This window comes from Pelobates fuscus, chromosome 11, assembly GCF_036172605.1.
Source record: "Pelobates fuscus isolate aPelFus1 chromosome 11, aPelFus1.pri, whole genome shotgun sequence".
NCBI classification, from domain to species: Eukaryota; Metazoa; Chordata; class Amphibia; order Anura; family Pelobatidae; genus Pelobates; species Pelobates fuscus.
This window is the reverse complement of record NC_086327.1, coordinates 33,046,357-33,069,685: the sequence shown is the minus strand read 5'-3', so window position 1 is coordinate 33,069,685 and position 23,329 is coordinate 33,046,357. Positions and strand designations below refer to the sequence as shown.

The 23,329-nt window shown below is 40.5% G+C and overlaps 1 protein-coding gene across 2 annotated transcripts in view; it reads left to right on the top strand.

The window, feature by feature from the left end:
- Positions 1-23,329, top strand: part of LOC134577545 (carcinoembryonic antigen-related cell adhesion molecule 3-like) — a 48,096-nt gene that overhangs the window by 8,953 nt on the left and 15,814 nt on the right. Inside the window, exons 3-4 of one of the 2 annotated variants that reach the window (XM_063436331.1) lie at positions 1,631-1,771; positions 10,827-12,045. In XM_063436331.1, the coding sequence (XP_063292401.1) occupies positions 1,631-1,771; positions 10,827-10,834 (149 nt within the window). In that variant the 3' untranslated portion in view covers positions 10,835-12,045. Of the gene's footprint in view, positions 1-1,630; positions 1,772-10,826; positions 12,046-23,329 lie in introns of those variants that run through there. The other variant, XM_063436329.1, reaches the window with a different exon arrangement.

Sequence of the window (23,329 nt, the reverse complement as noted above, 5' to 3'; positions counted from 1 at the left end):
GGACCGCCGGGCTTATTACAAGCCCAGCGGTCCTGTTGGGGGCTGGCAACGTGCTATAACTTACCTTTGCAGCAGCTCCGGTCATCTCCCCAGTGTAAATCTTGCGAGACCTGCGTCCGTCAGAGCGTTGCCACTGGTTACCGTGGCAACGTTCAGCACGGCACGCAGACCGCGAGATTTACACTGGGGAGATGACTGGAGCTGCTGCAAAGGTAAGTAAGCGCTTGCTGCCGCCTCCGCTGCCTCCCCCCTTCTCCACCTCCCCCCCCCCCCTGGGTTTTCTTAAGCATCTTCTCTTGCCTAGACATGAGAGCAAACCAGGAACCTCAAGTATAAATCTGAGAATATTGGTGTACATTGCATGGTTGAATTAAAACCTAAAAGATAAAGGCTGTTTTGAAGGATGTATTTTTTTTTTATGAGCATTCTTAGTTAAAAGGAGGTTTGGTTTTCCTATGCATAAGTGACCAGTTGGACTAGTAATTTCCTAAAAGTGTAGTTGTTGCCCCCAACATTGTCTGGGGTTTTAGTTCTCATTCACTCAATGTCTGACATTGACAACCACTCAGCTTGCCAGAAACAATATCAGGCAGGGTGCCGAGGGAGTTACTGTGAAAAAGAAAATTAGAAATTAAAACAATAAATCTGGAACAGCTTACTGCAATTGGAGCACATTTGTTGTTATTGTGTGATTTTACTAAAAAGGTGTGTTTAGTGATTAAACACCTTAGTGTTATCAATGTTTCTCAAAGTATAGAAATACAGAGGTATTCACCAAAGTAGAAATGGTTCTGAATGAAAAAAAAATCTCAAAGTGAATTTCATTATATACACACACACACACACACACACACACATTCTGCATTCATTATACACACACACTACACAAACACACACACACACACTGCATTCATTATATACTCACACTAAATAAATATTAAATTAATGTAATTGTATTGGGATGTAATTTTATTTAGAAATTTACCAGTAGCTGCTGCATTTCCCACCCTAGGCTTATACTCGAGTCAATAAGTTTTCCCAGTTTTTTGGGGTAAAATTAGGTGCCTCGGCTTATATTCGGGTCGACTTATACTCGAGTATATACGGTAATAAAAACTGGCATATTTGAACTCAAGAACATGATAATTTAAAATATGTGGGAACTAAATCTAGATTTTTTTTTTAGAGAGGCACAGAATTTGAAACAAATTTGTCTATAAAACATTAGCACTATGGATTCTTTTTTCTATGCTTAAGTTATATGGGGCCATTTTATGGTTATATTGAAAACAACCCCCTTTTTTGTTTAAAAAGGTAAAGTAACTTTAATCATTGTGTGCGCTTTAACATATTTGGTTTCGTAATTACATGACTTTATTTGGTTGCCCAAAACTCATCTAGTAGCATTTAGGGAATGAGGATCTTACTCATTGTAGGTCTCTGAGAACGGGGCTCGAAATCGCAGGTGTAGATCTAGACATGTCACATTGTCCCTGTAATATCCTGTGAAATATATCATGCTTTTGTTTGTTGAGTGAAGAGGAATTTGTGTTCTACAGGTCATTCGGCTTATTTTCAGTTTGTGTCTTTTGATAGTGCATGTGTGTAACTTTGCAATTTCTTTATATAGACCACCCAGATACAGCTCAAGGAAACCGAGGTGGACTTTCAGTAGGTGCAATAATCGGCATTGTCATTGGTATTTTCGCTTTTCTTTCTATTCTTGGAGTTGTATTTTATGTCTCAATAAAGAAGAAAAGCAATAGAAACGGTAAGGACGTTTTCAGATTTTCTGGTGAATTTGAAATCATGTTTTCAGGGCTAAAGGGAAGTAAATTCTCTGATTCATGTAAATCAAAAAAAGGATTATGAGATCTGTATTACGTGGACATAATTTACTTTGATACTGTGAAAGCACCCAATCCTTAATTTATTTTAACCAATTAGAGGCCATACCCTGTATCCATCCATATCATTATGCTTATCTGCACCTAATATTTCATCCTCTACAACCCCTGTGCCTCATTTCTACAATCCCTGTGCCTCCCTCTACAGCCCATGTGCCACCCCTTTGCAGAACTTTTAACCTTCCTCCAGCCTCTGTGCCCCCCTCTAGAGCTCCTGTGCCCCCCAGAATCCCCATTTACAGCCCATGTGTATGTATGTCTCTGCATGACTTTGTCCGTATGTCTCTGTATGCCTTGTTCTGTATGTCTCTGTATGACTGGGTCTGTATATCTCTGTATGCCTTGTTCTGTAGGCTTACGTCTTTATGTCTCTGTATGACTGCGTCTATGTATCTGTATGTCTGTTTCTGTATATCTCTGTATGACAGTTTCTGCATATCTCTGTGTGTGTCTGTATTCTATGTTTTGTATCATAATGCACCTGTATGACTTTATGCCTGTATGACTGTTTTTGTTTGATTGTGTGCCTACATATCTATGTGCCTGTATGGTTGTGTGTATTGATATATATCTATGTCTGCATGGCAGGAAAAACACCTGGGAGGATGGACACACAAAACTGGTTGATGTTAGAGCCCCCATGAAAAGGTCTGTGTGAAAGAAAAAGACACACAGGGGGCCTGGGGGAAAGAAAGAGACACACAAAGGGGCTGGGGGAAGTTAGAGATTGGGGTTGTAAGAAACACAAGGGGTGTAAGACACACTAAAGGGGGGGATAAAATACACTAAAGGGGTAAGAAATTCAAATGGAGGGTACGAGACACAAGTGAAGATGCATTTTTTTTTCTGGGGGGAGAGGTGGGCAGCGAAATGCATTTTCTCTTGTGTAGCCAAAAAAAAACTTGCACCGGCTCTGAATGGGGTATTCTGTATTAAACAAAAACAAACCAATTTAAAATTATATATCTGTCTTTTATTTTTATGCATTATTTTATTTTGTCTACAACTGTATACAATAGGCAGGAATTGAGCCCTTAATTTTCATATGCATTAAGCAGGTAGTGTATTCAAAAAAAATAAGTTAAAAAAGCAAAGGGCAAAAAATGATATGCTTCAAACTCATCCTCTTCTGGAGATGCCACCCAGATAAGGTCCATACAGTATCAACAGTTGTCTGCAGCCTCTCTGCAGGTGATAAACTTTACTTAGTTGGGGTGAACCAGCTTTTGAAGAAGGTATTGATCCTGTTAGCTAGTTTTAGTGAAAATTGCACTGTTTTTATTGAGAAGCGAAATTGTGTGAAAGCTTCCCAGAACCTGTGGGAATTATCAGATTTTGGCAGTAGACATGTTTGTAATTAACACTTTTTAAGGGAGAGAACCGTGTTTAAATAGGTTGTTAAATATGGAGACCAAATAAAGGAATTCATTCAAAAAAGAAAACTGCCAGGCGCACAGGAGTCTGAAAAAGGCATTTATGAACAAGGAGTATAAAAGCACAAAACTTTTCCGTAAAGGGAAAATGTCCTCTACTTCCACGGACAATCCAAATCCATAGACAATGTCACAGAAATTCCAATCCTTAATACAAAAAAAAATGCAACACTGCACCAGGCACATCAAAACAAGCAATCACCAAGGGACACCATGAAAATGTTTATTGTCACCACAATGACCAACACATTGTTGGTCATTGTTGCTACAATAACGTTTCCATCTTGGTGAGCACTTGTTTTAACTTGCTTGGTGTTGCATGTATCCATTGTTGGTAAAAATCGTCCAAGCTTATCCAAATCCTGGAAATTTGTTTATTTTGTTGATAACTAAACAATTATTGTATTTATTTACCTTTTCATAGAACTTTTGTTACAACCATTATTATGCCTTTGTGGTATCATGAAACGTTAAGCTTTCAAAGTGGAGTGTAGGATAGTTATCTGAACCTAAAGTCCAAGACCAAGAGGATGAACATATCACACAGAGGAAGGCTATAGTCTAGGAGATGATAGTAAGCAAAAGAAGAAATTAGCATGTGGGGATAGAAATTCGAGAAATCAACACAACTGGAGTTCGTCTACAAGGTCATACAAAATAAGAGGAAGGATAAACAATGAGAAAGAAATAAGAAGAGAACAAATCACGAGTAGAAAAAAGTAAAGGGAAAAAACTTAGAAGGCAAAATAGGAAACAGATTATTTCAAAGCTAGACATGTGCAATTTGTTTCATTCCGAATGTCAATTCGGACGAATTTCGGGCAATTCGGACATTCGGATACTTCCGAATGTCCGAATAGCTGAATTGCCAGTCAAATTTGCCGAAGTTCCGAAGCACAGTATTGCCTAAGTACTAATATACCTACCCAGTGGAAGAATGAAGAATGTTACACTGTATACAAGTTTAAATAAAAAGTATACAAACATAGCCAGGATTCGGCTGTAAGCATTTGCAACACTTACAACAATCAAGTAACACACATTCATATAAAATGCAAGTTACTTAGCCTGTCAATGGAATGACAGGAATGAATAAGTAGATAACTTCCTAATTCCCACGGTATTAGGGAGCTATCTACTAAAAGGCTGAAAGACCTAAATTGGTCTTTCAGCCAAATTTACTAATACTAAGTAAAGATTACTTAGTAATAGTAAATTATACCAAGAGTAGGGGCATGTCTAGTAAACAGTGAGCTGCCTGTGGGGGGGGGGGGGCAGGGGGTGGACAATAGGTTCCCTCCCTTTTATTTTACTTTAGGGCCCCCACCCACAGCTCAGGGGTGGGGGCCAGGGGGAGGACAATAAGTACCCCCCCCCTTATTTTACTTTAGGGCCCCCACCCGCCGCTCAGGTAAAGTACTAGAATTTTTGCATGTATTATAATTATAAATAATTGTCAAATGCTATTGTACCAAATTTTACAAGGGAGTTCAGGGGACAGTTCAGGACTTGGCAGGAGGAAAGTCTTCATGAGTGGTGGCAAATTTGCAGTGTGGGGATGGTTTCAGAAATGATGCCATAGCGCATATTCAAAGTGTAGTGTTGCTGTGGCCAGAGTCGGATTACCTACAAAGCAGCTTAGGTGGTGCCTCATGCTTTGCTCAGAGAGGGGACTGGAGCTCTGAAGATCAAAAGATCTCTCTGCTCAGTTCTGAACCACCGTACCTGCTCAAGGGAGCTTTGTGGTCTGCACTAATATTGGCAGCAGGCCACTTTAAAAGCTCCTTCATGATTTTCCAGAAACTTCTGTCAAACCGCAACAGAGCTCTTAAAGAGGTCTGCATCCAATATTGGTGTAGACATTAATGCTCCCCCACCAGACAGCCAGAGATTCTGCTCCCTGTTTCCCCATTGGAAAACCAGGGAAAGGTAAGCAGGAGGGGTGCAAAACACGCACACACACCCAAACACAACATACACACAGGCACAATCAGCCTCCCCTCCGCACGCTACAATCACAGAACAGCTTCCATGGCCCCAATCTTGCATCCTGCCCAGGGCCCTGGGCAATCTTAATCTGGCAATGACAACACAGGAATTGGGCCTGGCATCTAGAAATTTTCTCCAAAGTCTTTAAGCAACCAGACTTCCAATGGATTGTACTTGCAGGGAACCGGCTTTGTCCCACTGGCTGTCATTCACATCAATCTCAGATTGGTACATTCTCCTAGTCCTGTGAACAAAAATGCAGGGATGGAAGATCAGAGGGAGCAGCAATGGCATTTGTTATTCAATAATTTTATTTTTTACTTGAAATATAAATTAAATTTTCTCATAACTTTTAGTCCTGGTTAAAAAAAAAATCCCAAACCCTTATTTATCTCTTATCTGCCAGTTCCACCTATCAAACAGACAGCCATACTTCATTTGCTTTCCATTGTAACTAGTTGATAAGGGTCTCAGGGTGAAGCCTCATGGAGTCTGATAGATTTACATTTGTATTTGTTAGTCTAGTCTGGTTTTAGGATATGCAATCTGGGTGTAGTTTTTTTTGTACTGCACTTTGTGTTGAAATGTGGTGTTTACACTTGCAGCACCCACTACAACTGTTTTTATTGTGTGATTCCGAAAATAGAACCCAAAGTAAAGTAGCCCTTTGCTCAAAACTCAAGAAAAACTAAAAAATGTTACCTGGGAACTGTCCCACAACTGTCGGATATTACGGGCACCGAAACAAATGTAGCTTAATTAAGCAATTTTGGTGTATAGATATTGCCCCTGTAGTCTCACTGCTCAATTCTACCATTTAGGAGTTATATTACTTTGTTTATGCAGCCCCAGTGACACTACGCTGTATGTGACTTGCACAGCCTTCCCAAACACTTCCTGAAAAGGAACCTAGATATCATAGAATCATTTTTGCACAATAATCTAGAATGTATTATCTCCTGCTCTGTTAATAGCATTCTTTATCCAGCAGGAGCCTCTTGTGTGTGATTAAAGTTAAATTTACAGAGCAAGAGATAACAACTTCTAAAGCAAGTTAACATCTAGTTAAAAATCAACCTGTTTTTCTTTCTTGTTATTCAACCATGGGTGGTGTAGCTGCACAGACAGAAACAAAAATTATTTACCTCCTAAATAGCAGATGATATTTGATTAACCCCTTCAGGACGGAGTCAATAGTGCACGTTATGATCAAAACAAAACGTAAACAAAAACTGGAATTTGCGCTATATGTCTGTTCACCCGTAGTTCCCCTCTTTCAAATTATATGCACCCACACTTATTATATATCATTTTGTTCAGGAGAAACAGGGCTTTAATCTATCATTAACTATTCATATATGGAACATCATTTATTATGAATAAAAGTAAAAAAAAGTGAGAAAATAAGATTTTTTTTTAAATTTGCATTTCCGTCTGACATTTTAACTGTGAATGTCATAATACTGTTAGGTTTTACTGCAAAAAAATGCACATATTTGTAATCAGCGATGTCTCACGAGTACAACAGTACCCCCCATTAACAGGTTTTATGTTGTTTTGGAAAGTTACAGGGTCAAATATAGAACATTACATTTTCAAATTGAAATTTGCCAGATTGGTAATGTTACCTTTGAGACGGTGTGGTAGCCCAGGAATGAGAATTACCCCCATAATGGCATACCATTTGAAAAAGTAGACAAGCCAAGGTATTGAAAGTGGGGTATGTTTAGTCTTTTTTAGTAGCCACTTAGTCACAAACACTGGCCAAAGTTAGCGTTCATATTTGTTTTTGTGTGAAAAAAGCAAAAAACAAATATTTGGCCAGTGTTTGTGACTAAGTGGCTACTAAGAAAGACTGGACATACCCCACTTGCAATACCTCGGGTTGTCTACTTTTGCAAATGGTATGCCATCATGGGGGTAATTCTCATTCCTGGGCTACCATACGCTCTCAAAGGCAACATAACCAATCTGGCAAATTTCAATGTGAATAAAATGAAATGCAAGCCTTATATGTGACTCTCTAACTTTCCAAAACACCATAAAACCTGTACATGGGGGGTACTGTTATTCTCGGGAGACTTCACTAAACACAAATATTAGTGTTTTAAAACAGTAAAACATATTACAACAATAATATAGACCATAAAAGTGCAGTTCGCTTGTAAAAAATGCAAAAAACGTCACTTTTACTTAAAATATCATCATTGTAATACAATTTACCAGTTTGAAACACGAATATTTGAGTTCAGCGAAGTCTCCCGAGTAAAACAGTACCCCCTATGTACAGGTTTTATGGTGTCTTGGAGAGTTACAGGGTCAAATATAGTGCTTGCGAATTAAATTCTCTGCACTTTCTCCCTGTGTTGTCATGCATGTCAATCAAATTTTAATTAATCAAATCACATAATTACGTTAAAAGATTATTTAAATATACATGTAGAATTTTAATATATATGCATTTATAGGTATTTAAATTCTACGTGTATACTAATGTAATCTTTTATGTAATTATATGTATTTATCTATATATATATATATTTGCGGTTATTTGTATTTTATATATATATAGATATATATAGAATGTCATTCTAAGTGTATTTTGTTACCGATATATATATATATTAATAACAAAATACAGTTAGAATGAAATTACATATGCATATATAATTTATATTAAATTTTGTTTCAATATTTTATTTATTTATTTTATTATTTTATTTATTTATTATTTTAATTATACGTATTTATATATAATATATATATGTACATCTATTATATATATAATATATATACATATTATATATATGTAACGTCATTCTAAGTGTATTTTAATATTAATATATATACTTATATTAATATTAAAATACACTTTGTATGACGTTACATATATATAATATGTATATATATTATATATAATATATATACATATTATATATATATATATAAAAATATATTTAATTTATTTTTACACTTGTCTTTTATTTATTCTTTATACTTCCCACCAGCAGGGGGACTGTCTGATGTTTCAAACAGTCCCCCTGCTGGCAGATCCACAGCCAGCTATAGAGGGCCATGTGATCGCTCTTTGAGAGCGATCACATGGCCCCCGGGGGCCTGATTTGCCGTGGGAGGGCTGCCTGGGCTGTGAGGCAGTCCTCCCGAAGCGGATCGCGGCGGAGGTAAGTATAACTTACCTCCTGGGGCTGCAAGCCGTTACGGCGTGCTATGCCGTCATAACGGCTTTAAAGCCCACTTAACCCGTGACGGCATAGCACGCCGTAACGGCGTTAATGGGTTAATGAGACTGCCACGGAAACAATCTATACACCAAAACTGCTTTATTAAACTAAAAGTGGTTTTATGCCTATAGTATCCATTTAAAGTAAAACTGTCCAAAAATACACAATCTTTTTTTCTTTCTTTATTTTTTTAAATCTTTTTATTGAGAAATTTTTGAAAAGCATTAACAAAATGAGTCTCACAGGATCCAAAGAAAATAGATTAGACTCACAGGTCTCTCAATAAAAGAAAGAAACAATTATTCATGTGCCTTCAGTTATGTAGAACAAAAATGATATTGTTTGGAAAAGAGAACCTTATTGTAGGAGTTCTCAAGATGCACAGGATTATGACACTTAAACTTTAACCAAAACTATGTGAATAAGGAGTTAAAAGTTAGGAAGAGATGTAATGGAAGGAGAAGGGATATCCGCCTGTGATGGAGATCCTCTACTCAGAGTACCTCCGCCCAGTCTGCTTCCTAGCCGCTTGCCGGAACCCTGGAAGGCTTGACTGAGCTTCATTTGGCACTTTTCCACCTGACCAGGCTGCAGCTTTCCTTCCAGTCAGGTATTGTCCTCTCTGCCCATTCCTCTGCAGCTCTGCTTACAGTGATTGCTGTGACAACTTCAATAAAATACAAATAACCAAATGATAGCAGACAACATTTAGCAACTTATTATAAGCAACTTACTGCACGCTCCCTCAATCTTGCGACATCTGTGGCATTGTGCTGTGTGATAAAACTGCACATTTTATTGTGGACATCCTAAGGCACACCTGTGCAATAATCATTCTGTCTAATCAGGATCGTGATATGCCACACCTGTGAGGTGGATGGATTATCTCGGCAAAAGGAGAAGTGCTCACTAACACAGATTTGTGAACAATATTTGAGAGAAATAGGCCTTTTGTGCACATTGAAAAAGTCTTAGATCTTTAAGTTCAGCTCATGAAAAATGGGGGCAAAAACAAAAGTGTTGCGTTTGTAAATTTTGTTCAGTGTATTTAACAATGTTCAGAGTTTGCTAACCAGGTTCCGAATGAGCCTGAATATGGTCTTGATTTTAGCTGGCATAAACTCTGCCAGACCACTGAAATCCAGACCAAGATTGTTAAAATCCTTGTCCCCAAATTGAAAAAAAAAATCCACACTATTTGACCGCTGATGCCAGCAGCCAGCTGGCCAATAGTTAAATAGCCTGCCAACGTCAAGGAGGACCCCCCTAAGCGGGTCCTAACACTGACCCTTCAGCCTGCTTCCTTGAGCTTCTAGCAAAGATATCTCTAATGAGACAGAGAGGGGTATTTTTTATATACACCTCTATATACTTATTAACCCTTAATAGGGAACACATGGGATGGGCGGTAGCATTGTAACAAGGCTGTGTGATACAAAGTAAATACAAAAAGAGAAGGGTCAGTGTTAGGACCCGCTTAGGGGGGTCTGCCTTGACGTTGGCAGGCGGGCATTCCCTCCAATGGCCATTGGAGCAACTAAATGACCTCCATTTGTCTAAATATACATAGGGATTAAGGAGAGAGCGCAGGTAACTTTTTCTTTTCTTTAGTCTAGTTTTAGTCGACTAAAATTGTACATCAAAAAAATTAACACTGCATCAGATGTCTTCCTCCTTACATCTGCTCTAAAAAACATGACACCATGTTAAAAAGCCCCGCTGCATCAAAAATACACTAAAGTGAGCTCCTCGAGGACTCCGTGAATAATGAGCTTCAAGGCAAGAAAAGCCTGTAAAAAGGCTTTCTCCGTTTTTGAAATCTCGGCAAGCCAACCAACCAACCTGACAGCTTTCATAGGCAAGTCTCACTTCTCTTCAGGCATGCCCTGGGACAATTCCAAGATCCATTTTACAGGGATAATTCAGATTGGATATTAATCTTTTTGAAACCCCCAGTTTTTGTCAAAAGTTTTTGAGTGGTTTTACAAAAGAATTGGCATTTTCACAGCCTCTCTGCTGCAGCTTGTCTAACATGAAAGATAACCTAACACACAATAGAATCAATTGAATTCCCAACATAACATATCAATTACCTCCCCAAGAAGGATAGTTTGATGTGAAGTTCCAGCATTTAATGAGAAGCTGTAGTTATTGTGCATACAGTGTTCCTTTAAGCCAAAAAGAGAAAACTTGAGTTTTTTCATTTTCCTACCCATGACACTTTTTCAGTTGTGTTTTGTTTTTGTTTTTTTCAGCTATTTGAAGAGGATCCATTTGAAATCAAAGATGAAGATTTTTTTGTTTCTCTTGCAAATTCTTGCCAAGAAGTCCACCGCTGCATATTTGAAGCTAAAACGCTAAAAGTTGTAGAGAGACCTTTCCACCCAGATAGTAGTGAATTAGCATTTTGTAAAAAAAAAAAAAAAAGTGTAATTAAAAGCCATTCTCATTAGACTAGAACAGAAAATATAATACTATAATATAGTTGAAAAAAAAAACAAAAAAAAACGACATACTTATCTTTGGCAACTAACAAATAGGTCTATAAAGAGGGATCTCTGGGATCATGTGGGGTATGTTTCTTTATTTTTGAAGTGAACAATGTTGCCAATCAGGGTATGGACTGGTGTCAGCAATCTTTGGAGATCCCACGATTTGATTTAACCTAGCCTGTACAGCAGCGGTTCCCAACACAGTCTTCAAGTACCCCTTACAAGTCCATGATTTAGGGATTACCCTGTTGTATCTAAACTGTTTTTTTCCTTCTAAAAACACCTTAAACAAAACTGGGTAATCCCTAAATCCTGGATTGTTAGGGTGAACTTGAGTACTGGTTTGGGAACCACTGCTATACAACAAAATAAAGCTTTAAAAGGTTACTCCAACCAAAACAGTTTTAGAAAACACTGTAGTTAGAGTAGCCGTTGCTGGCATTGCCCCCACCACCACAAAATAAAACTTGGGAGTAATCCCATAGCAAGTCCACGTTCTCTCTGCATCCTCCAGTTAGGAAATTCCTCCACAATGGGACAAACTGAGGGGAGGATTTGGACAGTGGGCGTGCCTGCATTGGTCGTCTTATGCCGGATGCTTGCCTGCTATGCTTGCTGATAACAGTTGCCAGATATACACAGAACTGACATTACTTGAGTTAAGAGCTAGTTAAAGGAGCACTATAGTGCCTAAAAAACAAACTCGTTTTCCTGGCAACTTTTTGGTCATTAGGTCCCCCCCACCCTCAGAGCCCCCATCATGCTGGGCTGAACCCCTTCAGCCACTTACCTTTCTCCCGTGCCGGGCTCCCTCGGCGCTGGTGAACTCTCCTCCTCCTGCAGACGTCAGCGCCCAATGCGCATGCGTGGCAAGAGCCATGCGCGCATTCAAACCGCCCATAGGAAAGCATAACTCAATGCTTTCCTATGAACGTCAGCATCATCTCACTGACTTTTATTCTTGTTCTTTTCAAATAATTTTTATTTACATTTTTAAGTTTTCTCACTGTGAATCATGGATCGGTTTCTAGTGGCTGTCGGTGAGACAGTCACTAGAGGCTGGATTAACCCTCAGTGTAAACATAGCAGTGTCTCTGAAACTGCTATGTTTTCATCTGCAGGGTTAAAACTAGAGGGACCTGGCACCCAGACCAATTCATTGAGCTGAAGTGGTCTGGGTGCCTATAGTGGTCCATTAATGATGCTGCTGGGGTAGACTTACACATCCAACAGCAAACTGCTATATCTCTGTATGTGCAGGCTCCCTGCACCATAACTACTTCAAATCAACAAAACAAAAATAGGAAACCATATTTATTTACACATTGCAACTATCTTATCAAATACTACAGGAAAAGATGATACTTGTTTGCTGCTGTACATAGAGAGATCAAAATATTTCATAATGGATTTTACAAATTGAAAACAGTAATAATGGCTGTCCAACATTTGAATCCCTTCACTATGTTAGGATGTGTTGCTATATCCTAACTATACTATGCTTTAACGCTGTTAGGGAGTATTGATATGTCCTTCATCTGGTGTGAGCAGGGTTAAATGAATTGATACAATAAAAAACAAAGAATAGTGTTACTTGCAAACTATCCCAAATCCCTGTGCACATTTAAATAACTGGATTTTTTTTTGTATCAGTTCAGTGGCCACTTGATTGTAAGCTCACCTGCCACGTCAAGGCACAGTTGATACCTGGTCCTCACGGACCTCCAGAGTCAGTTTTTACCCATAGGAAATCATTGAATAATGCTTTCCTATGGGAGGTCTAATGCACCATCAGCCAGGGCCGGCCTTAGGCGTGTGCGAGCTGTGCGACCGCACAGGGCGCCATGGTCCAAGGGGCGCCATGTGGCCGACACAGCTCACACATGGCCGGGTGACGGGGAGCAAAAACAGGTACCCGGTTGGAGGATTAATTATTCCCCACCCGAGACTAGAACTTTTTATATCGAGGCAGCGGGGGCGGGGCGAATACCTACCCAAAGCCCCTTGTAACTGCTGCACAGGAAGAAAGAAGATGTCCCTGCTTCCCCAACTGCTCCCACTCTCCCTTCCAGCCATAATGGAAAGAGGCAAGTCTGTGTGTGTATGTCTGACTGCCTGGGTGTGACTGTTTGCCTGTTTGTGACTGACTGCCTGCCTGTGTGTGTGTGACTGTCTGCCTGCGTGTGACTCCAATTGTGTGTGTCGCTGTAGTTGTGCGCGAGTGTCTGCATACCTGTAACCCTGGGTGCCTGCCTCCAAATCCCGCCCACAGGAATACACACGCACACACAGACACACATACAGGCATACTGACACACACACACATACAGGCATACTGACACAGACACACACCCATACATACAAATAAATACATACAGGCATGCATGCATACATACATACATAATGGCACACATATATACATGCATAAAGACAGACAAACTGTCACGGCTTACCTTAATGGGAGTCTGTAGCGCAGATAAATGCTCACCCTTGGAATTAAACACAGGCCAAGGTGGTCAGGTGAGAACTCACCTAGCCTGTGAGTCTGTGCAGGATGATGCTCCAAGTCACAGCACAGAAATGGACATAAACAGGAGAATCGTCGTGGGTAAGCGAAAGGTCAGTGGGTGCCAGAAATCGGGATAAACGAGTAGAGAGCCAAGGTCAGAGGATGCCAGAAGTCCTCTAATGAGGCCATCAGCTTCAGGTGTGCATGAGAATGTTGAAGCAGCCACAGAATACCATCCAACCCCCAGTGCTGGATACAAGGCAAGATTATACTTCAGGAAATTACAAGAGCTGAATAGTGGCTCAGAGGCAAAACAGCAGGTCCAGGATTGCAAAGTACCCAGGTTCAAATCCCTCACATCTGGGGTGACTTCGTTTGGATGTCATAGATGTACATAGATAGATGCATACATGCAGACACATACATATATACACACACAACTCATTTTTCAGCGACCCTCCTCTTCCTTACCATTTCGTTGCAGGAGGGTGGCTGGGAATGATGGGAGTGGATACCTCTCCTTGGCTGCCTTTTTCCCGCGCGGTGTAAACTAGGATGAAGTGACCGGCCTGTCATTTCCTCCCAGCAGCACTTGCGATGCAGCCACAATTTTTTTTTTAAAGGGGCCAGGTCGCGCTATTACATGGCTGCAGCACTGACCGGGCCCCTAAAGATATAGGGCTCATCGGGTGGCCCTAAATGCTTGGGCCCCGGTGCAGATGCACCTGCGGCAGTTTCGCCGCTCCACGTGGGGCCCGGGCCCGTGACAACCATCATGGTTGTCACCTCTTAATGGCGGCCCTGTGTCTGTAACTGTGTGTGTAACTTTAACTTTGTGTTTGGCTCTATGACTGTCTGTCTGCCTGTGCCTGTGTGTGTGTGAGTGTATACAGGCAACTTGGTGGGGGGGGCGCCGTGAAGACTTTTCACACAGGGCGCCTAATGGCCTAAGGCCAGCGCTGCCCACAGCTATTGCTATATGCATTAGATCTCTCTAGCGGGGGTGGCGCCTGACCCAGCACCGAGGGACATCGGCACTGGATTCAGGTAAGTAGCTGAAGGGGTTTTAACCCCTTCAAAGACATGGGTTGGGGGGCGGGAAGGAGGGGGGCACTCCAGGTTTCTCTAGTGCCAGGAAAACGGGTTTGTTTTCCTGGCACTGGAGAGTCCCTTTAATACCCTTTGACAGCCATGTAGAGTGAGCATGATTAAATATTTGCTCACACCAAGATATCCAGGCATTAATCGATACTTGGTGTCAGCTGCGGCCACATTTAGTGGCCCCAGTCTGATCAATGAGCTGAAAACAGTGTTTAAAGTGAGGGCTTCATATAACCCTGGATATTCATTGTGAACTCCGCCACTGAGCGATCATGCCAGATAGAACTTGGCAGGTTCTCCCTGCAAGCCCTCATGCCAGTTGTGATTGGTACAGGGCTTTGCCTGTAATACTGAAAGCAGCCAGTAGGTGACAGCAACAAACCGCTCTAGTATTTTTTTAAGTAGGATTCCCATCTGCTGATATCAGTAATAATATCATCAGAGAGTCTCATTCGGGTTAGTGTTAGGGTAATGGTTAAAGCTGGGTTAGGGTTGCTTTGTTTATAGGTTAGGCATAGTGTAGGGGTAAAATTAAGGTAGGTAGGTAGGGTTAGTGTAAGCATAGGGGTAGCGTTAGCTACCAAAATTTAATTTAGATTCTAGACATATAAGACATTAATCTATGTTGAGCTCTCTTCAGTTAGTTCCATGTTCCATCGGATGTGAAAATGTTAATTGAAGCAAAAATGTAAAAAAAAGTTTCCCTTTTTGACATTTCAGTCATGCTTATTGGGTTATTCACAAAAGTGAGAAATCAAAGTGAATTTCATGTTTAACATTACAATAGCCAAACCGGAAGCAAAGTTGACTGGGATAATGTTTCCAGTTCGTCTATTTTAGCCTTAACCCCTTAAGGACACATGACATATGTGACAGGGGTTAAATTTGAAACCTGACCATTTCAGTTTTCACTGTAAGAATTTTGATAGATGAATTTGATGAGTGCAAGTCTCATTCTGGGGCATTGTAGCAGTTTGACTGTTGAAATTACCCCACAAAGGCCTACTATTTGTGAAAGTAAACAATCCAGGGTATCTCATATGGTGTATGTTGTGCTTTTACATGATTAAAATTTTTTCACCAGTTTATGTCAATTTGTGGCAAAATATTATTTTTTTGCATATTTTACATACACATTTAATTTTTGCTGGCCATTTTTAAAATATGACATGTGCTACTTTAATCACCCCACCCTCCAAATTATGCTCAGCATAGTCTAATGCATTAATCAAATCCCCCTAATATATGTCTTCATATCTTGTGAAGCTACAGTTCCATAAAAGAGTCCTGACCATAACAGTTTTTAGAATTTTGATAGATGGATATGATGGGTCTTTGTCTCATTTTGGGGCATTGTAGCAGTTTGACAGTTAAATGACACCATAAATGCATACCATTTGTGAAATTTGACACCTCAGGGTATGTCATATGGTATATTTAGCCATTTTAGCACCAATTTCTTTTAAATGTTGTTATATTGTTTTTTAATAATTTATTTTTGCATTTTTGTACACACATTACAGTTTAGCAGTTTATTTTAGAAACTCTATATATGCTACTGTAAAATAAATTACAAAATTAAGCTCAACTATATTTCCTGAGCACATAATGACCCGCGTTTGTGAAAATGCAAAGCTGACATTATATCCAGCCCAGTACCATTTTTGAAAAAAATAGCAAATTGGAGGTGGGTCTTACCTCATTTATTTAAGTTACACCATAAATCCATACCATTTGCAAACGTGGACACCATGGGAACTCTAACATAATATTGTTTGAGCTTTATTGAAGTTACTTTTTTTTCAAAGTTTATGGTATTCATTTTTATTTTTACATTTTTACATACACATAGTATATTTATGCTTATTTTCAAAATCTTTTATGTCCCACTATAATAAAATTATCTTAGCTGTACTTAGGAACATCCCCTGGGTATAACAATACCCCACTTGTAAATCTTTGAGAAGTAGCGATCTTGATCTTAATCTAAATCCCTAATACTAAACCAAGCCCTAAATCTAAAATAAATCCTAATCCCAGATCTAACCATAAATCTAATCATAAACAACACCCCAATTCTAACTGATACCTTAATCTCATGTCTAACCCTAATTATAATTTTAATCCTAACTTTAGCAATACTGTTAGAAGGATTGCTGGTGTCAACAGAGGAATTCCCTTGCTGAGTTCAGCAGAGGGAATTCCGTGCTGACCCTAATTCTAATCTGAACCATAAACCGAACCCTAATCTGAAATATCATCTAATACTAAAATGATTTGTAAACCTAATCTTAAACATAAACATAGAAACATAGAATGTGATGGCAGATTAGAACTATTTGGCCCATCTAGTCTGCCCAATTTTCTAAATACTTTCATTAGTCCCTGGCCTTATCTTATAGTTAGGATAGCCTTATGCCTATCCCACGCATGCTTAAACTCCTTTACTGTTAACCTCTACCACTTCAGCTGGAAGGCTATTACATGCATCCACTACCCTCTCAGTAAATTAATACTTCCTGATATTATTTTTAAACCTTTGCCCCTCTAATTTAATACTATGTCCTCTTGTTGTGGTAGTTGTTCTTATTTTAAATTAAGTCTCCTCCTTTACTGTGTTGATTCCCTTTATGTATTTAAACCTAATACTTATTCCAAACTGAATAATTATCCTTACTTTTAATCCTTAACTTAATTTTCACAGTTACTGTTATTGTAAAGAGATTCTAAATTAAAACAGGGAGTGGTACATTTCTGCCATCTACTGGCTATTTTCAATATTACAATCTCTTATCTCTCATATTGAAGACATTATGCCCAATGCTTTGCAATCTTTGCTGGGCAACTAACAAAGCATAGCACTGATCAGAATGGCATTGGGGTAAAGAGAGTGACCCTTCAGGGTCACATCAGACCCTGGGGTTCTCCCAAGCACCATATCCATTAAGAGAACAAGTGTAGCTGACGTGTCAGACATGTCATGTGTCCTTAAGGGGTTAAAGAGCTACAGGCCGATCTCAATCTTAGCTCTACGTGTAGCTCACCTGTTAGTCTGGGGCCACTAAAATGTCCCAAGCTGACAGAAGGGAGCCATGCGTATCCATTGATTCTTGGGACTCCTTGGTGTGAGTTGGTATTTATTCTGCTCACACCGAATTGTAACAATGGGGATTTTAAGTTTTGACCTCATTAATATTCTGTGTTTTTGCATTAATATTCTGTATTGTTTTGTGAATATAGATCATTTTCGCAAATAAAATATGATTGGCAGGATTCTTTATTAAATAAAGTCACACCCACTCCATTCTTACATGCACTCTGCCTTAGCCCTGCACTTATACAGCTTAGCCACTGATATCACTGGACGTTGAGCTGCAGGGAGACCAGAAGTCCTCATGGCAAGTAAAAAGAAAACCTAGGCAGACATGTAACAAGAAAATCTCTGTCTCTCTCCCTCTCTATTCCTGAGTTGTCCTTTCTCTACATGTCTACTAAACAGTGCTTTCATATTCCGGTGTGTATGCCCCGGACTCGCCAAGAGCCATTTAGTAGTCATGTAGAGAGAGGTATTTACAGCTCCTCTTATCTATCCTTCGCCTGTCAGTTTTGAGAGGCAATTATTAAATGTATTTTATTTTTTTTGTTAAAGTTTATACATTGTTTGCATTAAAAAAAAATATAGCTTTTTCAGTCTCGTGTTTTTATTTTAAGAAAGGTTTGAAAGTGAAGGTTTTTGATATGTACTTATAGTTGATGATAGTCTGTTAGATTGATGATAGTCTGTTAGTGTGATGGCGTGATACTAACCTCACTACCTTACTAACATTGTGACACTGTACACCAACAGATCAGTTATACCAATATGAGATTTTATCCTGTTCTGGAAACCTACCTGTGGGCCTGTGTGGTTCCTTCAGCTAATTTATATATTTATATTAAGAATCAGAACATAAGAAAATACTATTATATCCAATACGTAAGCTAAAAAAACATAAGAGTCCAGAACCACACAGTACCCTATTAAACATAGTCAGGATTAGATATGTCCCGAACAGTTCGCCGGGAACCGTTCGCCGGCGAACATAGCATGTTCGCGTTCGTGGCGAACACACGCGATGTGTTGGTGCGCCACCTATTACGTAATCATTGAGTAAACTTTGACCCGGTACCTCACAGTCAGCAGACACATTAACCCAATCAGCAGCAGACCCTCCCTCCCAGAATGTGTCTGCTGACTGTGAGGTAGCGGGTCAAAGTTTACTCAATGATGATGTAATAGGGGGCGGACCAACACATCGCGCGTGTTCGCCACGAACGCGAACATGCTATGTTCACCGGCGAACGGTTCCCGGTGAACTGTTCGGGACATCTCTAGTCAGGATAGGTCTTCAACCAACACATAGAATTAGCCACACAAGACAAGGAAAAAGGAAATAGATAGTAACATGTTACTGGACATAAGAGTGGCAGTACTTAACATACAAAATACAGAGAAATAGTAAAGTCAAGATACGAGCCAATGTCAAGGATTATAGAGTTGCACAGAATCGATAGGAAAGCCAAGGACAATACAACAGAAATTAGAGTAGTCAAGACAAGCAGGGGTCAATAAACCAGGAATAAGAAATGTATACAGCATGCCCTTGGATAACCACCATGAAAACCATGAGAGGGTAACGACTGGATGAACCTTCCAATTGGCCGGCATCAGTACGTACACGTGCAATGTCACACCGATGACATCATCATGCTGGAAGCGTGACGCACACCATAAAAGGAGGTGCGGCAGCACATTCCATGTCTAGATGATGCAGAGGACACCCAGGATAGGGTCTTACCAAGATGGTAAAAGAAGAAAGAAAACCAAAGCACACCATGCTAGTTGTGCAAAAAGGATCCTAATCCTGATTGAATTTTAACATTTAGCACTCAGCAGTTGAGCATTTACTAATACAGGGCTTGACAAATTTGCTTGGAATCTAGGAGCCAGCTAGAAAAGTATGGAGCCAGAGAAATTAACGCCAAAAAAATACAATTCTTAAAGGGACACTATAGTCACCAGAACCACTACTGCTTAATGCAGTTGTTCTGAAGTCTATAGCCTGTCCCTGAACTCTTTTCAATGTAAACATTGACTTTTCAGTCAAAAGCTGCCTGGTAACACCTCTAGCGACAGTCACTCAGATGGCCTCTAGAGGTGCTTCCTGTGTCAGTGCTTCACAATGTGCAGCACCTACATTAATGTTCCCTATAGAGATGCATTGATTCAATGCACCTCTATGAGAAGTTATATTGGCGCACTGGCATTTTGCCGTGCATGCGCAATAGTCTTCCAATGCTTTCCTAAGGGGAAGCATTGGATTGGCTGAGATCGTCAAGATTGATAATCTCAGCCATGGCAGTGGGGCCAGCCGCAGCGTCATTAGCACGGCTTGGGGAAAAAAGGTGAGTAAAAACGCTCACAGACATACAGACTCACACACAAACACTCTCAGACATACAGACACACACAAACATTCACAGACATACAGACACACACAAATATACAGACACACACACACACACAAGTAGTTACTTATGAGAGCTGGAGTGGATAGGCTTTCCCTGGGGTCCAGTGGGGCTGCTGTCATCTCCCAACTCACTTCCCTCTCGCGCACTGTTTAGTGAGCAGGGGGCCAGGGTGACATCATAACCCGGTATCCCTGCAAGCCGCGCAGGGAAATTACAGCTCTCTCGCCGCGGCATTAAGTAATCTGTCCGCCTCTCCTCCCCCTGCTCTCCATTACCCGGCTGCCCCCTCTGCTCTGCATAGGCTGGCCGCCCCTCTCCCTCCTTGAGCAATAAATAAGCCGGCCGCCCTCTGTCAGCCGCCTGCCTTCCTCTCACAGGTCTCTGTGATCCTGTCTCACTTCCTTACTTGTCAATGAGTCCATCAGTCAGCAGCCTTCCTCAGCCCTCCGTGATCCGACTGCCCACCTCTGCTCTCAGGCAGCCGGTCACCTTGGGGGGCTGAACAGGCTCACAAATACCAGTTGCAAGGACAAATTTCCGGGTCGCCATGGCGACCTGGCGCCTGGGATTTGTCGAGCCCTGTACTAATACTTGCCAAGATTGTGCCTGGCAGCCCGAATGATAGCAGGTATCAAGACAAACATGCATGGACATCCTCTTAGCATTCCTAATTAAACAAAAGACCAGGAGAAAAAATGAAAAATAAGTGAGGAAACATATGCTAGATATGGAGAGTAAGGAAGGGGTAAGAGGTAGAGGGGAATGAACCTTGAAGGGACATTATAGCATCCAGACCAATTTATCTCAATGAAGTGGTCTGGTTAAAGTGCCCCTTTCCTCAAACCCTGCAAGTGAAATCATTGCAGTTTATATTGATTCAATTTCTAATGCACGTGCAGTGCTTACGACACATGCGCATTAGATTCCTCCATCAGCATGGTGTAGCTGGAAGAGGAGAGCAAATCAGCACTGAGGGATCTTGGCACTAAATCAGATTGATTACCTTTCCTGTTTATGCTTTAGCATGTTTAACTTATAAGTCTGATCCCAATTTTGTGTCCATCTGATTCATGGCAGTATCTTATAGGGAGAACTTGATTCCTCAGATAATACTCATTCACTAACACACATCTTCTCAGTGACAGACATGAATACACACACTGACAGACACGCTGAAACACGCATGCAATAAGGATGATATAGGAATGATGTTAACTACCAAAACTTAAGTTAGATTCTAGACATGTTAGACATTTAACAGTCGGGGTTAAAACATGCATCTATTTGAGCTCTCTTTATGTAGTTCTAATGAATGTGTAAAAATTATTATAAGCAAAACTTTTTTTTATAAATCCCCCGCTTCCATTATTATGCTTTTATTCATATCTGATGTAACATAGTTACATAGCTGAAAAGAGACTTGCGTCCATCAAGTTCAGCCTTCCTCGCATGTGTTTTTGCTGTTGATCCAAAAGAAGGCAAAAAACCTAGTCAAAAAACCTAGTTGCAACAAACTAGGGTGAAAATTCCTTCTTGAACCCAAAATAGAAGTCAGATGTCTCCTTGGATCAAGCAGCTATTACTCCACTAATTAGAAATTATATCCCTGTATGTTATGTTTTTGCAAGTATTTATCCAATTGCAGTTTAAACATCTGTATGGACTCTGATAAAACCACTGTGGCGAAGCCAACCTCGCCACTGTGAACTGGAGGAGCCTGGTTGCCCGCCTGCTGCCTTTAGATTATGGGCCGGCAGCTAAAGGGTTAATTTTGCTGTGCAGGAGGATTTATGTCTCCCTCTCTGCACAGCCGTTCGGTAGATTCTATCTACCGAACAAACAGCCGTTTATCAGCTTCCCCAGAGCCGTGGGAAGCCGGCTGGCGCTGTTAATTGGCCACCCAGAAGCTGGAGTGTGCCCTCCATTTACCTCCCTGAAGCTGCGGTTAACCGCAGCTTAATTGATTGTTACTGGGTGGTCGCGGTTACACTTAGCCGCCACACGATGGTGCTGTTCTGGAGCTCCCCGGGCAGCCAGCGCTTGTCTGCCTGGCTTTCATGCACCAAACCCGGACACTGTTACGTTCAGGCACCGCTGAACCTCCAACCCCTGGTTCTAATTCGTATGGATTTGGTGAATGCATGTAAATTCGGGAGTTTGTTTTATGTGAATGTTTTAACCCAGATAGCACAGCCATGGAGCCTGTTCATATAATTAAAGACTTTAGCTCCATGGCAATTAAACTGTATTCGGGTGGTCTGAATGCCATTCACCTAATAATGTTCACTCAGACCTGAGCTATTTGGGGATATGTTACATGTCTGTGTTTTATGTATAAAATGTGTCTTTATGTATTTTAAAGTGATAGTCTGTTTTGTGTCCCCACGTGTGTAATGGAGTTTTGCCTTTGTCCTGGGAGATAATTGAATTACTTCTCCAATTATCTCCAGGACAGAGAGGAGGAAGCCAGGATGTATTGTGGGAAAGTATTGTGGCTGTATGAGACTGCTGTTTCAGTCTCCCATTTGGTCCCTTAGGGGAGTGTCCACCAAGTGGGAGACCTGCATAAATACTGGGCAGGTAGCCCTCAGTAAAACAGATTCTGCTTGACCCTCAAACCGATGTGTCGTCTCGTTTTTGGGGGAATTGGATTGTATGCTGACTGCCAAGAGTGTAAGCGGATTGTATGCTTTTCCTGTTCGGCTGATTCCAGGGTTCGTGTGTTTCCAGTTCGGGAGTTTCCAGAATTCGTACAGTTTGCAGTTCGGGAGATTGGTGCTTGCAGTAGCTGCTGGTCTAGGAAAAAGGGGATTATCGCCTAAACGATTTTATCCCCTTTTGAGCAAAACGGTCCGTTACAACCACCTCTTCAGGCAGAGAATACCATATCCTTATTGCTCTTACTGTAAAAAAAACCTTTTCTTTGCCTGAGATGAAATCTCCTTTCTTCCAGCATAAATGTGTGACCACGTGTCCTATGTATAGCCCTGTTTAAGAATAGATTTACAGATAATGGTTTGTACTGGACCCAAAAATATTTGTATAAAGTTATCATATCCCCTCTGAGGCGCTTTTTTTTCCAAACTAAAGAGATTTACATTTTTTAACCTTTCTTTGTAGCTAAAATGCTCCATTCCTTTTATCA